This window comes from Lipophrys pholis, assembly GCF_963383615.2.
Source record: "Lipophrys pholis genome assembly, chromosome: 7".
NCBI classification, from domain to species: domain Eukaryota; kingdom Metazoa; phylum Chordata; class Actinopteri; order Blenniiformes; family Blenniidae; genus Lipophrys; species Lipophrys pholis.
In genome coordinates this window covers 26097815-26121827 of record NC_137638.1, presented here as the reverse complement: position 1 = coordinate 26121827, position 24013 = coordinate 26097815, and the positions used below count along the sequence as shown (strand labels likewise).

Sequence of the window (24013 nt, the reverse complement as noted above, 5' to 3'; positions counted from 1 at the left end):
CCCTCTGCACCACCACACAGCCCGACGAAATGAAGTGAATTAAAACCCTGCCTCAAATTCTAATAATATTTAACATTAACACCCCTAACCTTCACAAATGACTACAATTGTGTGTAGTGTGACCATATTTTGATTTAGAAAAAGGACACTTAACCCGTCATCAAGACACATAAATTATCCTTATTCACTGAAAGATGCTTATTACCAAATATATTCAAAGTATGTCTCCTACGTATAGAAATAGAATTAGTTAGATGTTGAATATCGCGGTATAATCAAAGATGTAGATTACAAAAAATCTCTTTTAGAAAGTCCAGTGTAGCAGAATGTTATAATCTAAACAATAAAAAAGGCTCACAAAGGAAGTGATTTAATAAACATCTTCTGGGCACATCACATGAAACGCATTTTGTGATTGTAGTAGAGTCTGAACAGCTTTATCACATGGGAAGTACAGTATCCAATGAAAGGTGCCAGTGAATTTAAACATATGCTTAATAGTCCCTCTGAAAAGTGTGTGAACTTCAGCTCACCTTAAACCGGAGTGCTGAATCCAATGTTCACACCATCTGCTACTACGTCAAAGCAGCGCCTCCAACATGGATTTGCTTCGGGGCCTTTGTAAATACGGCCATGCCTTGTTTATTTTTCTCTCTTCCTTGTATTTAAAAAAAAAATCTGCTCCAGCTTAAAGTGTGTGCTTCTCCACCAGAGCATGTGTTGAACATCGCATCCTGTTCTCCAGCTGTTCTGTGTCCAGGCGGGAGGAGATGACTATCAGCACATTATCTGGGTGGTCCCACTTTTAAAACTGATTTCAGTACAGCCAGCTTGTTTATGTATACTTTCAAAGTACCCGTTATACTTTTGACTAAAGGCACCTTCAGACTTTATTAATCTTACAGGTTGCTATGCCACACAAAGGGGACTCTTCAAACTTGGGTCAGGCAGTAAGTCTGCCTGCATGATGTTGCACTTCACTGTGGTCAGAGATTGAAGCCAAATACAATATTTAAGAAGACTGAGAATGTGGACATGGTGCAACATTTGTACCTCATTTGTATTGTTTGCACCTGGTGCAAACAATACAAATTCCCTCCTGGTTCGCAGCAGCAGTCACATTGTGAGGAGCAGCATGTCGGTGGTTGTGAAGTTTTTGACCCGGTCAGAAGATCATCTCAGGATGTCTGTGTTGGTGCAACATGTGTGACACAGGAATTAAGATTTTAAGGTGTCGCGTAAGTGGAAACTTAACAATTGTGTGCTCATAAAACACTGAGCTTTTATCAGTAGATATATGTTTCCACTTCTGCTGTGGGCGTCAGCCTCACTAAAAAACGTATGCCTCGACCCACCAGAGCTCTCGGCTCACACGTGGGAATACCAAGGCACCTTTAGAGAAACGAGAGAAGCAAATAGGGAACAGGTTTAGGTGAGGAATTATTCCCCTGACTATAGCGATTGAGACAATTATAAGTCTTTTATGAACCCATGAACCCTAGAGAAATGACGACACTGCAGTTTTTTTATTTGACATGTATTCAGTTATTACCTCAGACTTTATAGTGCATCTGGCGTCCCCCCCCCCCCGAGGCACTGGTGGTCTGACAGGAAATAAGTGCTGTTATAATGAGAAAAAAAAAAGAAAAAAAGAAGCAGTGACAAGATTATTGCATTGGTGTGCCTCCCTGAGCCAGTACGAAAACACTGCATCAGGGTGATAAAAAAAAGGCAGCACAATCTCCTTTTGTCTGCTTGCATTAAATTGATTGTGAAATCAATACCGGAGTGGCGTTTCCTCAGACGCCTTCTTCAGCACAGTGCAGTAAAGCGAATGCATCCAGTGTCTGGAGCAGACCTGTAATGGTTGTGTAAAAGTGAGAGGTCCCACGCCAGCTGGTTAAATAAGATACTCGACCATTTATTAAATGTACAGAAATACTGTTCAAAATCCACACAAGAATGTGCTAAAGGACAAATCCTTGATCCACATGTAAACAAATGGTTTGCCCCCACCATAGACTGTATATGCAAAGCAAATGCTTTGGGAATGATAATTTTCATATTCTAAAGTGAATCAGCAGCACTCAATGATTTTTAATCTAATCATGGACATCTCAATGTGAGTGTCGTCGCCGTCCAGTGTTGTAAACAGCTCACAAATGATCGGATTTTTGTAAACATCAGAACAAAACTGATGGTTAACTTTGAATCGCAAGGGAGCAGTAAAAGCTGGAGGTTCATTTTCACGACCTATAGAGACAATTACATCAGTGGAAAGCCGTTGATGAATTCGGGGTTGTTGCTTTAATAAGTGGCTCCCGCACGGCGCTGCTAAAACACAATCATTAAATAAAACCCATCACAGAACAACAGAGAGAGTACTTCATAAACATTTTACAGAATATACAAATTCAATCTATCAAAATGGTTTGGTGGTGGGCGTTTCTGACCATGAAAGTCACTTCAGCTTTAATTCAAGACAACACAATAGTTGAAGCGTTGAAGACAATCACTCGAAAACATCTCAAACCTTTCAAGGTTTTTTTGTTGTTGTTTTTTTTCCCTCTTCACCTTCAGCGTTATTTACAGGAATACAAACTCGATATCAAATGCAACCAAATTACAAGAGTTTAGTAAATTCAGCACAGACGCGTCACCTTCTGCGTTACAGCACGGGCCGACTCACACAATTTGACCTAAAAATGTGCTTATCTAACCATGTCTTCTGAGAGCAGGACCGATTTTTGAAGGGGAGCACAATTAACTACCGGCAGGAGTCGGGACAGAGACATTAGCTGCGTCTGTAAACGTTCAAATCACGATTGACATTGGACCTCAGTTACCAAACTACATCGGATTACATTTGATCGTCAGCACATTTGTATGTGTATCTTTTCACTGTATTACTATACGCAATGCACTTTCTTGTTAAATAGATTCTAATTGAACCAGAAGGCTACAAAACACTGTGCAACCTGTTAATAATCCAACAATGTTATCTGTCCTTCAGGGTGAACATGGCTTGACGTGTAAACCTTTTTGGACAGCATACTGATAAACAAAGCAGAAGTAGCTTATTACAATCAGTGACTGTGTGCCAACATTCGGTGAGCAGGAGAGTATCCAGTCATTCATAATATGGTAGACAGTCTAAAGTTTGTCCTCTTATGAGAAAATGTTTGTTTTTAGAAATGACAATTGTGCAAAAGTGTGTCTTGGTTTGAACCAAAATTCAAATGGTCATGATTGTAATCCAAAGCATTGAATTACCAAATTATGTAGCCCTTGCAGAATACGCAAACTATGTTGGTGTCACATGCCGTCATGTGCCCATTTTAAGGCTCGGGAGAATGTTTAGTCCATGGTTCCAGCTCATTCATAGCGAATAGAAAAAGTTGGCCTTTGGACCCATTTGCACTCTGAAGCAAACAGTCCCACAATGCTTTTTGTTGTTGTTGGGGTTTTTTTTTTGGCTTGTGAGAGCCATTAAATAGTTCTGTAATTTAATTTGCTCTCTATCTTGATTTCATCTCGACCCTGCTGAATTGTTTTAACTGACAAATTAAAGTACTACGAGGTGTTTTATGAATCATGGCGATGATGCTGAAGAGTTGGCTCTAAATGTGTTAAAAATGGGAAAACATAGCCGGTGGGAGCTGATTGCTGAGCGACATTTTTACTGATCAGTGACATCATTCATTTTTATGCAAACAAACATTCAATGATTCAAAGTTAAAAACCAAACCAAACCCCCAGCAATAAATAAGCTACAATGTCCCTGCCACGGTACTAATATACATTACTGAAATGTCTCTGAACTACTGTGACCGAACGTTTGGAAAACAAAAGTATGCACTTTGAATTATGGCATAAACTCAAACAACTATACAGGCATAAACACGACATATGATAAAAGAGGCCCAATGCTTCGTCATCGGCTAAGAAGACCTGTGAGCAACACCGTATGAGCCGCAAAATATGTACACAGTGAACATGAGCGCTGGTCTGGAGGCAGAAAAAGAGTTGCTCCCCAGTCCTACAGACAACTTCCCTAAACAATATCGGTCTCTTGCTTGGACATGGTTTCACACTCACACCTATTTTCCCTCCTTGTCCTCTAAACGGCCGGGAGTAAAAATGTAGTCCAAGGCTTGTCTCTCTGCAGCAGCCACGTTAGGGTGCCACAGGTCCACCATGAAGACCACCCTGGGGCCGTCCTCTGCACCGCCTGCATGAAAAACAAGCAAAAAGAAACTTGAGAATCAAGGGCCCAATTTGGTCATTTGCTTAAAAGTTAAACATTTTCCTCTGATATTGGTTTACACACCACTTTTGGGTCAATCCTCTTTCTAAGATTTTATGAGAAAAGATTTGTTCTAATCCCTTCTTACCCTCGTGAAAAGCCCTGTGGAGGAAAGAGTCGTCAAAAAGCAGACAGCTGCCCTCAGACCAGCACTGTGGCTCTCCACCGACCACGAGCTCACAGGAAGGGGGCACTCTGAGACCTGCAAGAGAAAAATCACATGCACAATACATGTCTTTCAAAGCAGTTTCTGATTCCATTCAGCCTATTGGTGATAAATCCTACATGTAAGTCACAGTTCTCAGAAACGTCCTGAGGTATTACAGTATACTCTTGCAAAGAATCCAACCTAAATCCGATCAACATATCAATAAACAACTGTTTATACCCTTCTCAGAAAGCAGAGATGAAAATAGACTCACACCTCAGGTGCAGCAAGAACAATCACATTTTCAGCTGAGGAGACAATATTTCAGCTGTGGCCCTTCATGACTCAGGAGATTTCCCTTCAGTCTAAACACTCCAGCTCTGATTCACTGTGCTGCTCCTCTTCTTTCATCTATTGTACCCATTTCAGAAATCATCTGCTGTTGCGGGGAGTTTAAATGCATCATCATATCATCAGTGTCAGTTCACTGAGCCTACTCACCCAGGTGGCAGCGCAGCCTGACATTTGTTGGACCGTAATGCTCGGTGACGAGCGCCCCGGGCGTCAGCACGGAGAAGCAGGCGTTTCCAAACACGTTGTTTGCGATGAAGGTGCGCAGCTGGCCCAGCACCCTCCACGCCCGCGGGCACCTCCTGACATTGAGGACCAGCGGGGTGCCTTGGTTGACCAGGTAGTAGGTCCACCACTGCCCGCGAGGCGTGTTGTTGGCTTTCCACCCCGGAGGGAGGGAGGAGCCGCTGCGGGCCGGCGGTTGGTGGTAGATGCTCTCAAACTCGGCCAGCAGGGCAGGAAAGCTTTGCTCCAGCAGCTCCACATCATGTCTTTGTACCTCTCGGGAGAAGAAAGGGGCCGATGGCAGGTCGGGCAGGAAGAACACCTCCGGCCGCTGGATCGTGGGCCGGCTGTTAAGGTATCGGCCCTGGTCCCGGACTCCCTTGTGTACCCTCCCCATACCTGACCAGGTGTAGCGCTTGGCGTAGTCCTGCAGACTGTGGTAGAGCCTCTGGTTCAGACTCTCCCCGGCGCTCGTGCAGCGGAAGCACTCTGACGACTGGCAGAAAGCGAAGCCGTTCTGCTCCTCCAGCAACGACCCCTGCTTTCCTTTCCCCCGGCCACGACAGTCTGAACTCATGAAGCCCCCAACCACCCCTCCGATCCGGCCCGGCCCGGCCAGATACCTCCCTCGCAAAGGGCTGGAGCCATGCTCCCGGCCCACCCTGTAACAATACCACATGAAGAGCAGCAGCACACACATGGCGATGGCGAAAGCACAGATCTCACACTCCCTTATAGACTGCATCCCTCCAGCCACCATCTCCCGCACACTCTCCAGTGACCACTCCATCCCTGCTTGTTTCTGGACTGCTGAATCTGACGGAAAAAATAAAGTGCTGATGAGGGATCAGTTAACGGCCTTTCTCCTGATTGTGAGTGAAAGGGGTCTTGAACCACACACGGGGTGTTAGCGAGTCGAGTGTCAAGCAGCTCTTATCGGCCCCCCTGATGTAAACAGTCTGCTGATTCGATCTGACACACTGGCTCCTCAGTCCGAGCATTTCAGCACTCTGCGGCTCTGTGCATGATGTCTGGCTGTGCGGTATTTGTGCTGCTCCCTCTCCGGTTCTCTCAGACGAATGCAGACGGATGCCGCGCCTCGGTTCCCTGAAAAACAAAGACACAAGGGGAGAAAAGGGGTGTGAGGGGAGGAGAGGATGCTGCCACCGACCTCGAGGAGGATGCTTGAAATGACTGAAATTAATACTCCAAACTCTGGGCACTGTGAATGTGCATCAGCGCCGTGAAACACATCTTCATCCTCAAGTGTTTCACAGCAAATCCCCACCTGGCAGTCAGCTAGTCTACCTTCTGGAAGGCACACACAGACACACACACACACACACTGTGGACTTCAAAATGACTGCACTCTGTGTACACACACACACACCCCCACACAAACACACACGCCCACACACAATTTGGGATATAGTTAACACACACACACACACACACACACACACACACACACACACACACACACACACACACACACACACACACACACACACACACACACACACACACACACAGTATAAAACCATGAGTCACGGGGGTACTTTGCTGCATTTAACACAAACCAATCCCTATCTTAGCCACCAATCAAACATGCCTGCCAGGATGCTGCACAGTGAATTATATAAAAGGTAAACAGTGTTGATTACCACCCACATTTATAATTGCCATTCATAGGTTGCTCAGCGGGAGCTGCAGAAGTGGATTCTGGGGAGGGAGGGAGAAAAGAGGGGAGTCTGTAGTCTGTGTAGTCGTATGCTGGCTAAGGATATGCATTTATATAAAAGGCCGAATTACATGAGAGTCATTATATAATGATAATGGACCGGTAGCCAAAGCACAGTGAGTGCAATGCGTCAACTGTGATCAGAAGTCCACGATGCGCTCTCACCAAAAATGGTCGGGCAATCCTGCTCCAATAGATCCTCCCCTACATCCTGCCTGACAGCATCAAGACGCCCCCACACATCCCCCACACTCCTGCTGCTTTTGGGATCCATCACGCCCAGCCAAGAATCCGGTTAAAAACCACGCACCCTGCTCTGTTCCTCCAACACCTCGGTCTCCATGTCATCGAAACCAGAGCTGCCAGCATCAGGGCCAAGCTGCCACACAAAAGAAAAAGCGCTGGATCGCTCAATAAAAAACAAAACCCTCGGTAAACAAGCCACCCCCAAAGCTCGTGTTTCCAAGTTGAAAGCAACGTGGATGTTTGGTGCGCTGACTCGTGCACAAGGCTCGCATCCATACCTATTGAACATTCATGACTGTGGCCAATGGAGAGGAGAGGCGCACAGGTGTTTCTCCAGGCGAAGCTGCGCACCACTGCAGTGCACAAGGCAGACGGATATCAATCGCCAGCATCACAGGAAACGGCTCCAAAAAATGCACAAGAGAAGTCATAACTGGAAGCGACAGCCATCGCATGAGAAACAGATATTTCGTTTTTTTTTTTATTATAAAAAGTTAAAAGCTGTCCTACCGACGGGTGGACTCCCTGTCTGAGCTGGACAGCACCGCGGATAAGCTTCTGTTAATATTGATGTAAATACTGGAGCTCCACCAGGGAAGCCACCCAGCGTCAAGTCTGCACAAAACACGCAGTATTATATCCGGCCGGGTCTTTCAACATAAATGTATATTGTCCGGGTGGTAAAATAAGGCTTGTATAAGGATTCCCTTGGGTTGGGCTCAGTCACTCAAAAACAGCACTTTCTATCAAATATTTTACATTCTACAGCTTTTATTATGAAGTCCCACTGATACATACATTATATAAAATACTTGAATACTGCTTCATAAACCCAGTGCCAATAGATTTTGGAGGTTTGGTATATTTAGTTAGTTAGTTTTACTTCGGTTGCATTCTTACAAAGCAGAACAAGAACATTAGTACAACAAACGAACCGTCCAGCAACTGAAAACGGAATCGGCTGAAGCCTGTGGCTTATTTTGCCGACCCTGTACCACCAAAGGATTACTACAAACAAAGATCAGTAATCAAATACAAAACTAAATGACAGTTGAAATTAGAAATCCCTTTTCAGATATTAAGTCAATATCAAATTAACAATTCACAGCGTAACATTTCATTACTTTACATCTTAAACTCTTTTTGAAAACAGAGAATGACACCTTTTCAGTTCATCATCATCTTCATATATTCAAATATAAATATATTGTCCCATAATTATTTAGTCAACTTAGGGTTGTGTGTGCAGGAGCTGGAGAGGTGGAGGTGGAGGTGGAGACCAGCCGACACAGTGACATACTGTTGGCAGTCACACACTCACATTCGGGCAAATTAGAATAATAGATTAACCTCGAAGGCTTCTTTTTGAAATGGTTCCTTAATTACTTTGAACCTTAATTATTTCACATAATCAAACAAATAAAGAACAATGCTATTACTACTACATATAATAATTTCCTCAAGCTGTTATTATGTTCAGTTGAACAGTTCTTGTATTGCTGTGACATCTTAGACTTGACTCTTCTTACTTCATTTAAATTCATATTATTCTGTGGGGAATCTGTAAACATTATAAACATAACCCCGGCTAAAATTAAAAGCTCTTTTTGGTTAAAGTTCACCTTTATCGTTCTAATGTCTCCTCTCGAAACCGTGTCGGTGGTACAGGTTTCATGCAAAGAGGTTTAGCCGTGCTTATAAATGACAGGGAATTCCACACTCTGGTATTCCAGTTTTTAAAAGACAATCCAAGGTATTTAGAAGTACAGTGGCTTATCGGGTTAAAGTGCAGGTGAACAAAAGATCCTGGTTTTAAATCTCAGCAGTGCCACAAACTACTGTTCAGTTAGTATTCAAAGATTTGTTCACATGAAAGGACAAGTAGTATTTTTCACCAGATGTTCTTGATAGACACTCTGTCGAATGAAACGAACAAACTTGTGCAAGTTCAGGATCAATTACTTAATTGGGGTTATTAATAGAACAAGTAGTACATTAAGTGACTTCAGCAGAAAAAAACGTTGTTGTATTTTGAAGGGCATTCTTCCCCGTATCCGGGGTTTCCCCCCCCCCCCGGTAGTCTCTCTTGTGTTGACATGACTTGTCTAAAGCTCTTCCGCATGTCTCATGGCTCCGCCATCGACTTCCATTTGACATACTGCAGACAGCATTCCCCTGCATGCACCGCAACCTGCCCATAGGGCGAAGTCCAGTGGTGATACCTCATAAAAACCGGAGAGCAACTTTTCCCGGAGGACTCCAGCTGCAGTCTTCACTCCTGGAGACCCCACAAAGTCTGCACATGGACTCTCATAGTTTCAGTTGGTGCATAAAACACATAAAACACTTTTAAGTGTGGCTCATGTTTAGTATTTGTTTGACTAACTTCCTCCAGGCTCAGAAGTGTCAGTGTGCAGACAGTTGCTGCAATCTAATCGGGAAAAAAAGCGATGTGATTAGGAAGAACATTGAATTTCAGTAGACACACAAAAGGAGAATATTCCGCTGCAGCAAACGGTAACATCACAAAATAGCAAGAGCTATGAAAGACAAAGGAAACACAACACAGAAAAAAGAAAAACTTCAAAATTAAAGTGGCAGGAAGTGTAAATAAGGAATACACATTTTTAGAATCGACACAATCATGTATATAACATGTATATAATCTAATCAGCATATATAAGTCAAACAATAAACAATATGATACATAGATAGATGGTCTGTCTGAATCGAATTGAATCGAATTGAATATTTCAGCTTGAGATGCAACTATCCTGGAAAGAATCAGTAGTTTAGACACATACAGTTGCAGACACTAATGCAGCTGTTTGTCCCATAATCATACTGTGATAATACATACATTTATTATTCCAACTGAAGAATGTGATTGCCTTTTTGTCATTTAGTTCTTCAATCCCAGTGGTATCTAAACTTATTAGGTATCATGAAGGGTAAATGTGGCAGGTTTGGGCATTTTGTAATAGATATTGAACATCGGTGTGCAGACTGTGTAAAGACTCCGGAAATATACATGCACAAGTGCTTTGCTTGAATTACTGGTAAAAGTCCATCCATCTTCCATCCCACTTTATCCAATTCATTGTTGCAGGTACTGGTAAAATACTGTTGTCAAAAACTACTCAACCACTTTTGAAAACTACTCAACTCAACTCAACTCAACTCAACTCAACTCAACTCAACTCAACTCAACTCAACTCAACTCAACTTTATAGAGCACTTTAAAAAAACAACACCGTTGGCCAAAGTGCTTGTACAGACAGGAGCAGACAAAAGAACTAGTTGAAAACTACTAAAAATATCATTTATTTTTAACTGTTGGATGACGTCCTGATTCAGTTTCTCAGTCAAACAATAAAGTAGATGCAAACTACATGCCTTTGTTTTTAAATCAACAAATATAAACATAAAGCAGCAATTTTCTCCATTAAAAAGTGACTGCAAAGTGTGAATCTGTTGTTTGTGATAAATGGAGTGCGCCTGCACTTTGATTTGGCCCAGTGACACAAACACCGCAGCGCTCCTCAAACTGCCCCTGTTGTGTTTTGGTGTAACATCCTGGGGCAGAAACGACTTGGTTTACAAATTCCTTTGCCCCCCTTGTTTCCGTCAGCTCCAGGCGGGTGGAGGTGGAGCCAGGCTGAGGGGTGGACACTCCTGGTGGGGGCAGCGCTGGGTCATTCATTCAGTCAGTCGGTCGGTGGAGTTGTAATAATTCAGTGGAGTCGATTTATGATTATCAGATGAAAAGTGAATGTTCCTGACAGAGCGGCCGAGGAGAGAACGCAGCCATGGCGAGGTCAAAGGCGAAGGCGTACACTTGTTGCGCACTGATGCTGCTCTGCGTGGTGGCTGTGATTGTGTGCGTTGCTCTTCTTGTGAGGCACAAGTGTCCAGATGATACGTTCTCACGAGCCGCAGTGGCTGCAGATTCTCTGAGATGTTCAGAAATTGGACGGTGAGTGGCATTTTACGCATTAGACTTTTACGCATTAGAAACGACTGTGTGCGGACACTCAAGAGGTAACAAAAAAAAACAAAAAAAAACTCAATCTGCTCAGTAAGGGGCTTATAAGGAACAACACAGTGTGACGTTTAACATCTACTCTGTTAAACTAACACATCTCGGATACTTGCGCCTTGTGCGTAAAGTAAACCAAATCATTTTGCCTGTTCTTATCACTATTTTTTCCCCCTACGCTTGGAAAACATCATCCCTGGAAAGAACGCAGATCTATTGAACAATCTACAGACTTTGAACATGTTTACATGTTCTGGCTTTGCGGAATGTAAACAAACTTTTCCCTTATTTGGGATGCACATATGTGAATCTACCGACGCGCAAAGAGTGTGTTTTCCTTTTCAGAGACACGCTCCAAAGAGGCGGCTCGGCGGTAGATGGCGCCATTGCTGCGCTGCTGTGCACCTCCATCATGAATCCGCAGAGTATGGGCCTCGGAGGGGGAGCCATCTTCACAGTGATGGACAGCTCTGGTAACACAGTCGCTCATTCATTTAGGCCAGGGGTGTCAAACCTACGGCCCCGGGGCCAAGACGGGGATGAGCGCACAAAGTGTGAAAATCACATAGAAGAGACTGAGTTGAGAGAAACAGTTGTTTCCAGTTATTTTACTGGGTATTGCAGTGTTTTGATAAGAGTAGTGGACATAAGGCAACACAGGGACACCAGATCAGTGGAAGCTTGTTGCCTGATTGATGGAGTAGCATTAACATCAGGGAGGCTGAATGTGAATTGATGAAAACATGCATGCTGAAACCTGCAAAATGAAGATGTTTTTCTTTATTAAATTTTTTATATAAAAAGAGCTGAATACAAACGATTTCATAATGTGTTCATACTTTCTGGCACTAAAACAACGTTGAACATACGAGCTGTCTAAAAAATTGTTTCATAAAGTTGATTATGTTTTTTTTTTTTGCTGATCTGGACCCCTCAAAATCCAAAAGTAATGTACATGGTCCCTGACATTAGTTTGACACCCCTGATGTAGTCCGACTAATGCAGCATATCTAACAAGAGTCCTGGGAATCAGTTGTAATTGTTGATATCTCATCTTATAAAAGGAAAAGTGAAAATCATCAACTCCAGAGAGACCGCACCCGCAGCGGTGAAATCTGACCTGCTGAAGTCATGCCCCCACACCTTCAAGATGGTGACAGGTAATTAATCTCAGGTCACGTCTTGGTTGAGTTTTCAGGAGACTTTCTTGTCTTTCAGGCTTTGTCTGTTCTGAAGTATTAACTGACTTGGTCAAAGGTTTCACAGCTTGTCAGGAATTTAGCTCGTACCAGGCTGAGGGGGAAACAAGTACTGAAAACTGGAACTACTGTTGGAAACATTTGAAAGCATGAATTTGACTGAATTTCATGTTAAAGTAAAAAACAAAAAAATGTGTTTTGTTAACAAGTGCAAATGGAGATTTAAAGCTAGAATGTTCTCTGTTAAAATAATTTTATGATATTTCTAATAGTGCGTGCACATTCTAGCAAGTCATGCCTCTGTTGTACACTAGGTGGTGTTGGTGAGTTAATTAAGCGCTTGTGTGGCTTTCCTTTGACTTTAAGAGTTTGGGCTTCGCAGTTCCTCTTGTTTGATTGTTGAAGTTATCAGTATTTTTTCACAGTGAATAAATCCCTGCTTTTTGCAGAGATTACACAACTGTGGTGTCGCCTTCAGCCATTGTTGCATTAACTGTTCATGTAGCTGCTTCTTTGAGTGACTCAATACACCATCTGGTGGTGAAAACTTATACTGCATAACTAAAGGGGCTTGGGCCTGCTGGGAATCTTACTTATCTTTTAAAAAAAAGTGTTATTTATTTCTGTACACAGCACTTTGTGTCCCTGTGATTGTTTTAAGAGCTTTATAAATAAAGATGGATTGGATTTTTATACCATCAGGACGTCATTAAATTGTCATGGAGAATTCAGTATGATTAAAAGGACATCTTTGAAAATATATCCTCATAAAAGTACTTTATAATTCCAAAATACCACATAATTACACTCATGTGAGTATTCTGAGGACACAAAGTTCCAAGGATCAATTCTTATATATCTAAAATGTCTTTCTCGGTTCACAAGCAGCAGTCAGACTGTAAACTGAAGACCTAAAACAAGAAACAGCTACGAACTGAGCTCCATGCCAAGACCACACGTACAATGAAACAGGACAACTGTTAATCTTGGTACAACGTGTACCTAAGCCTATTTAAGTAAACAGGAAAGTACAATGTAACTGAAACCAGGGGAATGCTGCGCAGCTTGACGACTATTTGTTTTGAACAGGATCAGTCAGGTACAACTATGTGAAGAGCAGAGGCTGAAACAGCACGTGATGAAAAAACAGAAGAAGACACTTCATGTTTTGACCCGTCTGTTATATTCTGTTTCACAAAATTACAATTTTAAGGTGCTAAAACAATAAAATAGGATACTAATGTTTAAACCTTCCAAGGACTTGATGGCTCTACGTATTATTGGTCACTGAGTATATGCAGCAAACTGCCTTTACATTCTACTGGCTAGCTGCATTTGTTCAACTTGGTCATTATTAATATTTCTGCACTTTGGCCACATTTGGGACCAAAAACAAGTTTTTATACTATACAGCCAGGTTGTTTTGTGATGTGCAAAAGTATCTAAACGCTTAACATGTATTCTAGGATATTATTAGAGATATATATATAAAGGAGTGATGTAGCTTTTGTTGAGTTTCCAGTGTCTGATTATTCGTTACTGTTGTATTGTGATGTGCTTGTTTACATGTTTTATAGGTCTTATCATATTGTGGCTATTTGACTGAGGTAGAGAAGTGGTTAGCACTCTTGTCTCAGAGGGAATATCCCCTGTTTAAGTCTGGGCTTGGGACATTTTTTGTGATGAGTTTGCATTTTCTCCCTGGGCTGTTTTGTTTCCGGGTCCTCCAGTTTTCTCACTCGTGCTCATGTGAGTGTGTGTGGTCGTCTCTCTGTGCTTTGATTTGTATTACTTGTGATTGTAACCTAATCAAAGCACACATGAGTCTGGAAATGGTTTCCCTTCTATTACACTTAATTTATATATTTAAAATAATGTGTCTCATGTATGTGTGGTTATTTTTAATGCTGGAGGAGAAACACTTTCCATCTGTCTATCCATCCTCTGTTCCACTTGATCCAACTGGGTGTGGGCGGGGGCTGTATCTGATCCCAGCTGATTATATTAGAAGGCAGGCAGCACATGTTCTTGGGAGTATTTTAGGAAGCAGAGCAAACTTAACACAGAAAGCTGAGATTGAACTCGGGCTGGGCTCATTGTCAGCTCCAGCTTTGTCTTTTAACATTTTCATTAAGTGCAGTGACCTTGGATGTCCTGAATAGTGCCTATAAGTAAAATGTCTTATTATTAAACCACTGTAAGATACAATAATCAAATGAAATACTTGCTCAATATTACACAAAATACACCACATTATGGTGTAGGGACTGAAATAGCATTGGATATATGGAATTACTCATCAATGAGAAAGCCTGGTTAAAAAAAAAAAAAGGGTAAAGTAAATGAAATATAAAAAAAAAAATGGGGTGAAGGTGACCAACTCAATCTTGCAGGTAGCAAATGGGTCGGTGTCCCAGGGGAGCTTCGAGGTTATGAAATGGCACACAGGCTTTATGGGAAGCTGCCATGGGCCACTCTCTTCCAGCCGACCATCCAGCTGGCCAGAGAGGGGTTTCCTATTCCTCAGATTCAAGGCCGATACATCCCGTACTCTGACACAAATGAGACCCAGGCGCTACGGTATGAAAAAAAAAAAAAAAAAAGCCTCACAGTTTCAGTGAAAGATTCAGTGTGAGGAGCAGAAATATTACATTTCATCTTTCTTTCATTGTGTCTTATTTTAGAAAGTTATTTTCAGATGAGGACGGGAACCTGCTGAAGACCGGCGATGTGGTGAAATTCGAGAAACTGGCCGACACTTTGGAAGTGATTGCAAATGAGGGGGCCGATGCCTTTTATTCTGGGAGAATAGCCGAGGACCTAATCCGTGACATCCAGGAGGCAGGTATTGTCAGACGGGTTTCATCATGCCCTCTTTTCCAGCTACTTTCAGCGTCTGCCTGGCACAATGATCCAATTACAAAAGAACAAATCAATTGGGCCTGTGAAGCGCTGCAGCCATCGCTCACACAGTCCGATGTGAGCTGTCTGGATGCATTAAAAGTCTCGGTTATCTCGGGCGGGGTTGTGTCTCCTTCACGTTTGCTTAGTGGGGCTATTCGTTTTGCTGTTTTTGCTCAGGAGGAACCATGACGCTGCAGGACTTGGAGTCATACAGAGTTATGGTGACTGATGCGTGGGCTTTTCCTCTGGGAGAATACCAGATGTACATACCCCCTCCCCCCGCAGGAGGAATCATCCTCGGCTTCATCCTCAACATCATGAAAGGTTCTGACTGAACTGCAGAGCTGCTGCTCATCTGCACCATCCCACCACAAACACGTTTCCCATATAATTCTATTCTATTCTATTCTATTCTATTCTATTCTATTCTATTCTATTCTATTCTATTCTATTGCCAATTTAATGCCATTCAATTCATTCATGCAATAGAAACATCTATATTGATATTTGAAAGAGGGATATACCCACAAGAATCAAGTTGCAAACATTGTTTTTCTTTTACTTTCAGGATTTTATTTGAATTCAACGTCTCTGAGTGACGATGAAAAGACGCTGTTTTATCACCGCTACATCGAATCCTTTAAATTTGCCAATGGATTGAAGAAGCATGTCCGGGACCCACAGTTCAGCTCAGATAAAGTAAGTACATCCATAGTCACACACATGGCCATATTTTGCTTGATAGCTTAAGCTGTTAGACGTTGAATTGGTTTCAAATCACTGCAATCTTTATTTAGGAGTTTAAATGTTAAGATTGGCTCCAGCTTCCCTGAAGACGTCCTTTAGATGAAGCTGCAACAGAAGATGGATGGATGTTTAGTATTTGTGAAATAATTGGCACTCTGGGCTTCAGAAACGAGAGGGTTTCACTAATGCACTTCACTAGTAATCTACACATCAATCAACCTGAGCTCTCCTCACACTTGTCTCCTGCATAGTGAACAGATGTGTTTCTCTGCTGAGGTCGGGGAAGAGGGTGTGATGAGGTGCAGACCCCTGATAGCAGGGGTGTCCTACCCACGGCTCTGGGGTCACGACTGATAACTGATGTTTTTATTTATTGTTTCCTCATTCTGTCACACGGCAAACACACATTCAGAGACTCTTACCGTCACAACTCCTCCAACCTACTAAAGTAGAGACAAACAATGCAAATAACAGTGGAGCATCGCTGTATGTAGGGTTTGTAAGGAAAAAAGTCTAAACCTACAGCAGCTTCACTAGAAAGTAGTCCAAGGTGTCCTGAACCAGCCCTCACTGTAAGCTTTAGCAAATAGAAGAGTCTTAAGCCTAACCAGAAAGATATAGACACTGTGTTAGCCCTCCTAAGTGGAACTGTGCATTTTCATCTTTTATATGTCGCTGCAATACTAATTGCCCTACAGGGACACAAATACAAACTGAACTGTGTTTGCAGTGAACTAAACTACTGATGACTGTCAGCTGTCAACTATCAGTGTACAGATCATATTATGAAGGTTCATATTTAGCAGATCATTAATAATAAACAGGAAAACTAATAAAAACACCTATTGAGGTAACATTCAAAAAATTGTGTACATTGAACTATTGTTTGTTCATGAGAACTCTACTTGGTGTGAAATACAAGTGAAATGCATATTTTTGCGAGTTCCTTTCAATGAGACAATTTTTGTTGTTGTAATACAAATCAGTTCAGCGATGTATGTTAGAATCAGAATAAAAATTCAAAACCAAACCGGATCAACTTAAGTCCTAATTGTTTTGTTTTGTTGAAGTTGGGGGAAAACCCGACAGGAACTTTACAGGTATACTGTTCAATTCAAGTCAGTCGATGTGTTGTCGTTGTATTTGAATTTGACCCAGAGTGTCAGTTTTTGCAAGAGGTGACTCTGAGCCGTGCTCAGATTCTGACAAAGGCACATTTTCTGCTTCTGTTTGAGCGGTTTGCTCTTGGGGGATCTGGACATTGGCTCTCCGCCCGCTACTTTTAAAACAAGACATATTTCCCATAAAATCCTTCATCACTTTTGAAGCCAAGGTGATGATGGAGTTTAGCTTTCTCGGTGCAGTAGTGTATTGATCCACTACTGGGGCCTCACTGGCAGAGAGGTGAGACTTAACGGTTTCTGAAATTTCATCAGCAAATCTCAAAGTCTGTCAGAATTCCTGTGCCGTTACTCGAATTTTTCCTCAAAATCCAAAACATGAGCAAATATGTGGGAAACTGTGTCCTTCAGAAGAGACACTACAGGTTCTCCTGAGAAAGAATAAGGTTGAGTTGTCAGAGAAGCAAAGAGAATAAGCTGGGTGCAGTCTGAACTGTTGGTAACACTCCCAACTCTCCGCTCCAGTCTGAAAACAAACTTCATAAAATTATGTAAAGGCATTTATAAGACTTCTTATAATTAATTGTGAAAAGACAACAAAATTCATGAATATCTTTTTGGATTACATATTTATTTATATTTTAAATTAATGTATTATTTAGATATTTCTAAAGCCTTCTATTTGAAGTGAAGGCCTTCATTTTGAAAGGACAAACCTCTTACTTCCTGTCAGCGTGCTGTGTGTCGCACGCTCAGATGACTCAGGCGAGCACGCACAGCCCACAAAGCACCATGGGAGGTGAAGTTATTTGAAGAGGAATGACTGAACGAGGGATGCTTTTAAAAACTACAAATCCCAGCATGCACTGCACGGAGAGGCGCTGTCTGTGGTGCTGGAGGCTGAAGGGACAGAACAAACAAACAAACAAATAAACAAAAGTCTTCAATTCAATGTTCCTTTATTTTAAATTTCACCAATACAACCCCAATCGCAAAACTACTTATGAAAACGCTCCATCATGTCAAAGGTTAAATAGGTTTTGCAGGTACAGAAAAGTTACATTTGATTGGTGGAGAGCAAGAATGGCTGTCTTGGTTGTGAAGGTCGCCGTAAACGTTTGAACTGCAGCTGATTCTGGCCGAGGTTTGCCTCAGGAAGGGCATCCGGCGTAAAACTAGTGCAGAGATCTGCTGTGAAGACAGGCAGCGAGCAAAAAAACATGGCTGGACGTCAGAGCTCAGAACGGGCTTCAGGAGACGTAACTTTGACTTGCATATTTTTAATAATTGTTTAGTGGTGCTGCAGTGCGGGAAGTAATACTGCTGTTAAATAAAATAAAAAAAAACAACAACAAAAAAACTGATTTACTTGACATGTTTGATCCTTCTGAAAAAACAATAGGTGTCGTGTCTGAAGCAGAAACAAGAGATTCAGAAGGACATGTGCAGAAATAGAACCAAAACTGGGACAGTAAGGGATGCTGCAAATCCCTTTCAAGTTCTGATTTAGTATTTTCCTTTTAATCTTTGTGATTTATTAATTTTTTCTTCTTGCCCCGATGTGTTTGTTTTAAAATGCTCTGTGTTTCTCGCAGACGGCGAAACAATTCACAGAGGAAAGCTTTGCCAACCACATGCGGCGCCTGATCAGCAGTAACATGACTCACGAGCCCCAGTATTACAACATCACTCCACATCTGGACAGCATGGGCACCACACATGTGTCGGTGCTGGCGGAAGATGGATCGGCCGTGTCAGTCACCAGCACCATCAACCACATGTCAGTATCTGAAGGGCTCCGCTCCACAGCCGCAAACCAGACATCACATATTATTGTCAGTTTGAGAGTCCGGGATTACCGAGGTTTTATGAGATTAAGAAACAAGTGTTTATGTGAAGAGAATCTCTCTCCTCGTAAGACCCCAGTCGTCATCCACAAAACACTTTCAGTGACACCACAGTGGCATTCAGTCCACTTTCTGTGAAGCTTCTCTATCTTATCTCTGGATTGCATTGCTGATAAAAGTGTCTTTGATTCTACAGTCGGCTCATTTGATGCACTTTCTTCACAGATTTGGCTCCAAGATCTTATCTCCAAGCACCGGAGTCATCCTCAACAATGAGCTGTATGACTTCTGTTGGAAAGTTGACAACATCTTTCCTGGTAAACATCGAATGTTTGTATTTTCTTCAAGCGGCTCTGAAACTAGGCGGCATGGTTGTGTTGGGGTTCGTGCTCTTGTCTTATAGTAAGAAAATTCATGGGTTTGCTGGCTGGATTTTAAGTTGGAATTCTTGTGTTTTTGTCAAGAAACGTGTCTTAAGCTGACTGTGTTGTATTTGGTGCTATATTGATAATAATCAAATTGAATTGAGTCCTGCAATCAACCAAAGTTAGTAGGGATTTGGTCCAGTGACCATTGATCCTTTAGAGAACGAAGCATTAGAAGATGGATGGCATAGAGGAGGAGAAGCGATAAGAACGAGGGCTTAACACAGTACGAGTAATGTGAGAACCCTTGAATATAATATGCACAAGCAGTTTTTATTTTTTATTTATTGTCACGCTTGGCCTTCAACCCTTTACTGTCCAGCAGGTCGAACATTTGTGAGACGAAACACAGTATTTATCCATCCATCTTCTGCTTCATCCAACCTGAGGTCTCGGGGAGTTTCAGCTTAAAGGCAGGATACACCCTGAACATGTTAACAGCCCAGCACCGGACAATTAAAGAAACAATAACTCTCATTTTCACTCCTATGAACAATTCTAGAGCAACCGATTCATCTCAAACGAGTGGTTTTGAACTGTGAGAGGAAACTGGAATACATGTGGGAAAAGCTATTCATGCACAGGGAAAACATGTGAACTCCACACAGAGGCGTCTCCAACCCGACTCAAACCTTTATACTTTGAGAAGAGAACGACAAGTTTGATAACCACTGCGCCACCGCATGGCTTCGAACACTATTCGTTTCTCATTAGTTTGTTGTGCTTCATTCAACCTCATCTAGCCGTATTGTTTACCACTTCGCTCAGATGTATTAAAGGCTAAAGTTGCAAAGAATTATTGATTTAAAGTTGTAGCAAAATTAAATAAATAACTTTTTTATTTATTTAGAAACAATAGCAGTATATTAATTCAAACTAATGCATATTTTTATAGTCCTTTTCCTGTTGAGTACATCTAAATGTTTTTAAACACAACCCCACGACAACAGTTTGTGTGTGGGAATTTAAGCTTTTTGCTTCATCATATCATCACAACATTCTGTTCCTCTAGATTATTATTTTCCATCTATTGGTAATTGTGGACCATATGCTCCCGTGATATTTGAAACACACAGATGTTACAAAGCTGTTCATGTTCTTTTCATATGAGACTTGGATTTGATTGATATTTTTACTCAATTACTGGTCACATTGTGCACAGACCTGCACCTACTGATCAAATATCTGTGTTATATATTATATACCACAGTGAAGATGAGCCGTTGAAGTTGAAACTTGGTGCCAAAATAGAAAACAAAGGGGGATTAAGTGATTTTTAATGTTATATGCGTGTTGGTGTCAGACTGATCAGAGTACTTGGCTTTCTACGCACAAATATATTTAGAACAAAACCGAGAATGCACAGAACGTTTACCCTTGAAGCAGATGGGCTAAAACAGCAGAGGTCCTCTCCAGGTACTTCTCTTGTCAGCAGGAAACCCAGACTACAGTTCTCACTGGAGAATAGGAAATATTTGGCCTGGACCATAAGAGATCTGCTGCAACATTTAGATAGACTGTGGAGGCCATTCGAGGCCAATTTGATCTGGTGTTATTGAGCTCAGTTAACCAAATGACAGTAAAGTTGAAGCTGTGACGCAAATATGCACAAAAATTCTAGAAGGACTTTCTTAGACTTTGACCAATTCTGGGTATCTTTTCAGTAGGAAGTCCTCCTTCTTTGCCTCTGCAGTCGGGATGCTTTGTTGAGCTACTTTGGAAGGAAAAGGCATTTCATAATGAAAAACAGGACTGTAACTTCCTGAATAGATTGATGTGTTTTTTCATGAGATTTAGCTGATTATTCTCCTGAATAGAAATAGAACTGCGGATTTTAATAGAAGTCTTCTGACAATAGTCTGTCAGATATTAAACAAAAGCAAAGGCACATGTCACATTTGAATAGATGCCCTACAAAGCCTCTCAACTGATTGCATTAATAATCATTTTGTTCATGTTCCCCTCACATTGATGCCTCTGAATTGCCGCTGTCTGTCCTGTCAGTCAGCATCCTTTGTTGTGCTTGCAGGGGAGCAGCCTCCGTCTTCCATGGCCCCCGCTGTGCTGAAGTCTCAGTCAAAGCTGCTGGTGATTGGATCCACCGGTGGGGGAATGATCACCACGGGGATGGCCTCTGTATGTGTCCATGACAATCACGCTAAGTGCCATTAAGATAAATTGTTGCACACTAATGCTCCTCACTGTTGTCATAGCAAGAGCTATCGTCAGAAGTGTCCTCGCCATGTCCCTAATCATCACCTTGCCATGTGGCACCGTGTTTCTGTTTGTCCTCCAGGCGCTCATGAACCATCTTTGGTTCGGAAAGAGTCTTAAGGAGGCAATCGGTGCCCCTGTTGTTTATGTCGACCCTCAAAATGCCATTAAGTTTGAACCCAGCTTTGATAAGGTAAGACTATTCAGTTAGTTGGTTCAGTAAAATAACACTTCCTGCTGATTTTGCCTCGTCTGAGTTGCCTCTCTTCTTTGCCCTTCAGGACGTAATTGAGGCTCTTATCGCTCTGGGACACAATCATGAAGCAGCAAAGAATTTTTACAATGTTGTTAACGCTGTGGAGAGGGAGGACGGCTGTATTCGTGCATGGTCAGATGCCAGGAAAATGGGTGAACCAGCCGGTTACTGAGCCCATGAGTCAATAATTCTGGATTTTTACAAGTTTGCCGAAGGTTACAGAGACCTTCTTTCACCCACAAAATGTGCAGCAGATGGTGTTTGTCCTGCTGGAAAATCCTTGAACAAAACACAAAATAACAGGCTTCTCTAGCTGCATACACCTGCAGTAACATGTAGCAGTTAAACACATGGGCCCAAGACACAACCGACTGTAACTATGACATGATGGATTTCTCTTTACATGAAGAAACAACAGTCCACATGTTTGACTGGACCTGACCTCCTGTGACTCGTCTGTTCTCCATGTTTGTACACATTTGATTTCTCATGTGCCTTGTCTCTCACTTTTGCAATTTTTTACATGTTTGTATGAAAAATGTTAAGAATTTTGACTTGTGTTCACCTATTCCATAACAAAACTGGCATTAATTTACAATCATAATGTTAACTGATATATACGTCAGGCTATTTTGTAATAATTCACACATATTTGATATTGAGTACTCTTAACTCTTTGTGCTGGGTCTATAATCATACCTTGAGATGTGGAATGTGATATCCTCCGGTCGTTACATATATGCACATTAAATTATGAATATAATTTGTCACATACAACTAAAACATCTATCTTCTAGACCAATTTCTCCCACTGAGGGTCGCAAGTGGCTTGAGTGACTTTAGTTGAAGGCATTACTCACTCGCTCGCTCACTCGCTCACTCACTCACTCACTCGCTCACTGCAAGGTGCAATTTAGAGTCAACAATTAGTCGCAAATGAATGTTTTTAAAGCATTACATATTTTTTTGTTATGAACTTGTGAAACAGTAAAACATAAGGCATGTGGGCCAAAACCAGCACACATGAAGTTCCACTCCAGACTGCTAAACCACCAAATCTGTAAAGATTTTAAGGAAAACATTGTTAACGAAAAACCCAACTAATTCCTTTAGAGTAGCAAACACAACACCAATACCTAAACTGGCCTCAGAGCCATGCTGTCAGGGTGAGTTTTTAAAAATAAGCTATAGGAGAAGTTTTATTGACATTTCATTGTATTATGAAAAACATTTGATTAAAATTGGCTTCATGTTGAGATTGTAGTAATCTTTGGTGATAATTGTTTGATTTTTGTGAAAATATAGATTTTTTTGATCATATTTACTCTTGACCACAACTAAGAAAAACGTCAAAGTTTAAATTTAAAGGTTATTGCCGGTCTGGTACATTCACAATGAACTAAAATGTTGATTTTTACATTTTTAAAGAACTGTGCCTAATATTGCATAATCAGTTATGAAGGTGTTTACAGAGTCAGTCTCAGAACGTGATTGTGACGAATATCAAGTTGTTTTTCATAGAATTAGCATTACATCCACAAAAGACTAAAAATATCTCGTAAAATGGACGAGAATAAACAACCCTGGTTGAAAGTCTAATTTCACAAACAGCCAATAGTGGGGAGCTTTTTCTGGATGCATTTAAGTGGTTCACTGCTGGTCGGTCAATTCCTTTATCCTGGGGTCACTACTATTGAACCGAGCTGTGAAAATCCATTGGACTGTGCCGTCATGCTCCCCGAACAGTTTTTAGGACTCCTCCATGCCGCTTTTCATAAATTATTTTTCCGTTTTTGTGCCCGAGCAGCTGGAGCACAGTAATCAGATCAAACAAGAGCAGCGTCCCAAGATAAAGTCTGATGCATTCCCTGCGTCCTCTTTAAAACAATTGTTGTTGAACGCGTGTTAGGGAGAGGTAAATCACTGGTGAGAAGAAAAGGTCAGATGCTCGGATCCTGGTGGTTTTCAAGGTGAGCTGCGTTGCCGTGTCACATGGTATTTGGACCTCAGGGGGTGTGACAGTCACACTGTGCCTCGACCTTACAGGTGCCACCTGTTGCAAATGCCACATTACCATGTCTGGCAGCGGGAACAAAAAGGTTGCCAGGAGTGGATCATTGGTAGGGACTCATGAAATGACCGGCTCAGACGTTTTCCTGACGGCACTCAGCTGCACTGATCATCCACTGGCTGGGAAACAAGTACAATTCTCCAACACCCGATCCCAATCCGCCCGGTCCAAAC

The 24013-nt window shown here is 41.9% G+C and overlaps 2 protein-coding genes across 5 annotated transcripts; one reads left to right on the top strand and one right to left on the bottom strand.

Annotated features, from left to right (window-relative positions):
* Positions 1-1784: 1784 nt before the first annotated feature.
* Positions 1785-7652, bottom strand: asphd2 (aspartate beta-hydroxylase domain containing 2). Of its 4 annotated transcripts, none has more exons than XM_080467585.1 (6): positions 7528-7634; positions 7296-7370; positions 4956-6137; positions 4395-4508; positions 4101-4231; positions 1785-1858 (listed from the first exon to the last, which is right to left on the bottom strand). In XM_080467585.1, exons 3-5 carry the CDS (start codon positions 5818-5820, stop codon positions 4101-4103), a joined length of 1110 nt encoding a protein of 369 aa, XP_080323711.1. In that variant the 5' UTR covers positions 5821-6137; positions 7296-7370; positions 7528-7634; the 3' UTR covers positions 1785-1858. The 4 variants fall into 4 exon arrangements, with proteins under 4 accessions (XP_080323711.1, XP_080323709.1, XP_080323708.1 ...); XM_080467583.1 differs by lacking the exon at positions 1785-1858 and adding an exon at positions 7082-7150 and having other exon boundaries at positions 1901-4231; XM_080467582.1 differs by lacking the exon at positions 1785-1858 and having other exon boundaries at positions 1901-4231.
* A 3062-nt stretch (positions 7653-10714) lies between these two features.
* On the top strand, positions 10715-23034 carry ggt5a (gamma-glutamyltransferase 5a). Its single transcript, XM_080466599.1, has 12 exons — positions 10715-10993; positions 11402-11529; positions 12121-12216; positions 14649-14835; positions 14940-15100; positions 15337-15483; positions 15728-15858; positions 18623-18807; positions 19100-19191; positions 21329-21435; positions 21596-21706; positions 21795-23034. Exons 1-12 carry the CDS (start codon positions 10827-10829, stop codon positions 21939-21941), a joined length of 1659 nt encoding a protein of 552 aa, XP_080322725.1. The 5' UTR covers positions 10715-10826; the 3' UTR covers positions 21942-23034.
* Positions 23035-24013: the final 979 nt, after the last annotated feature.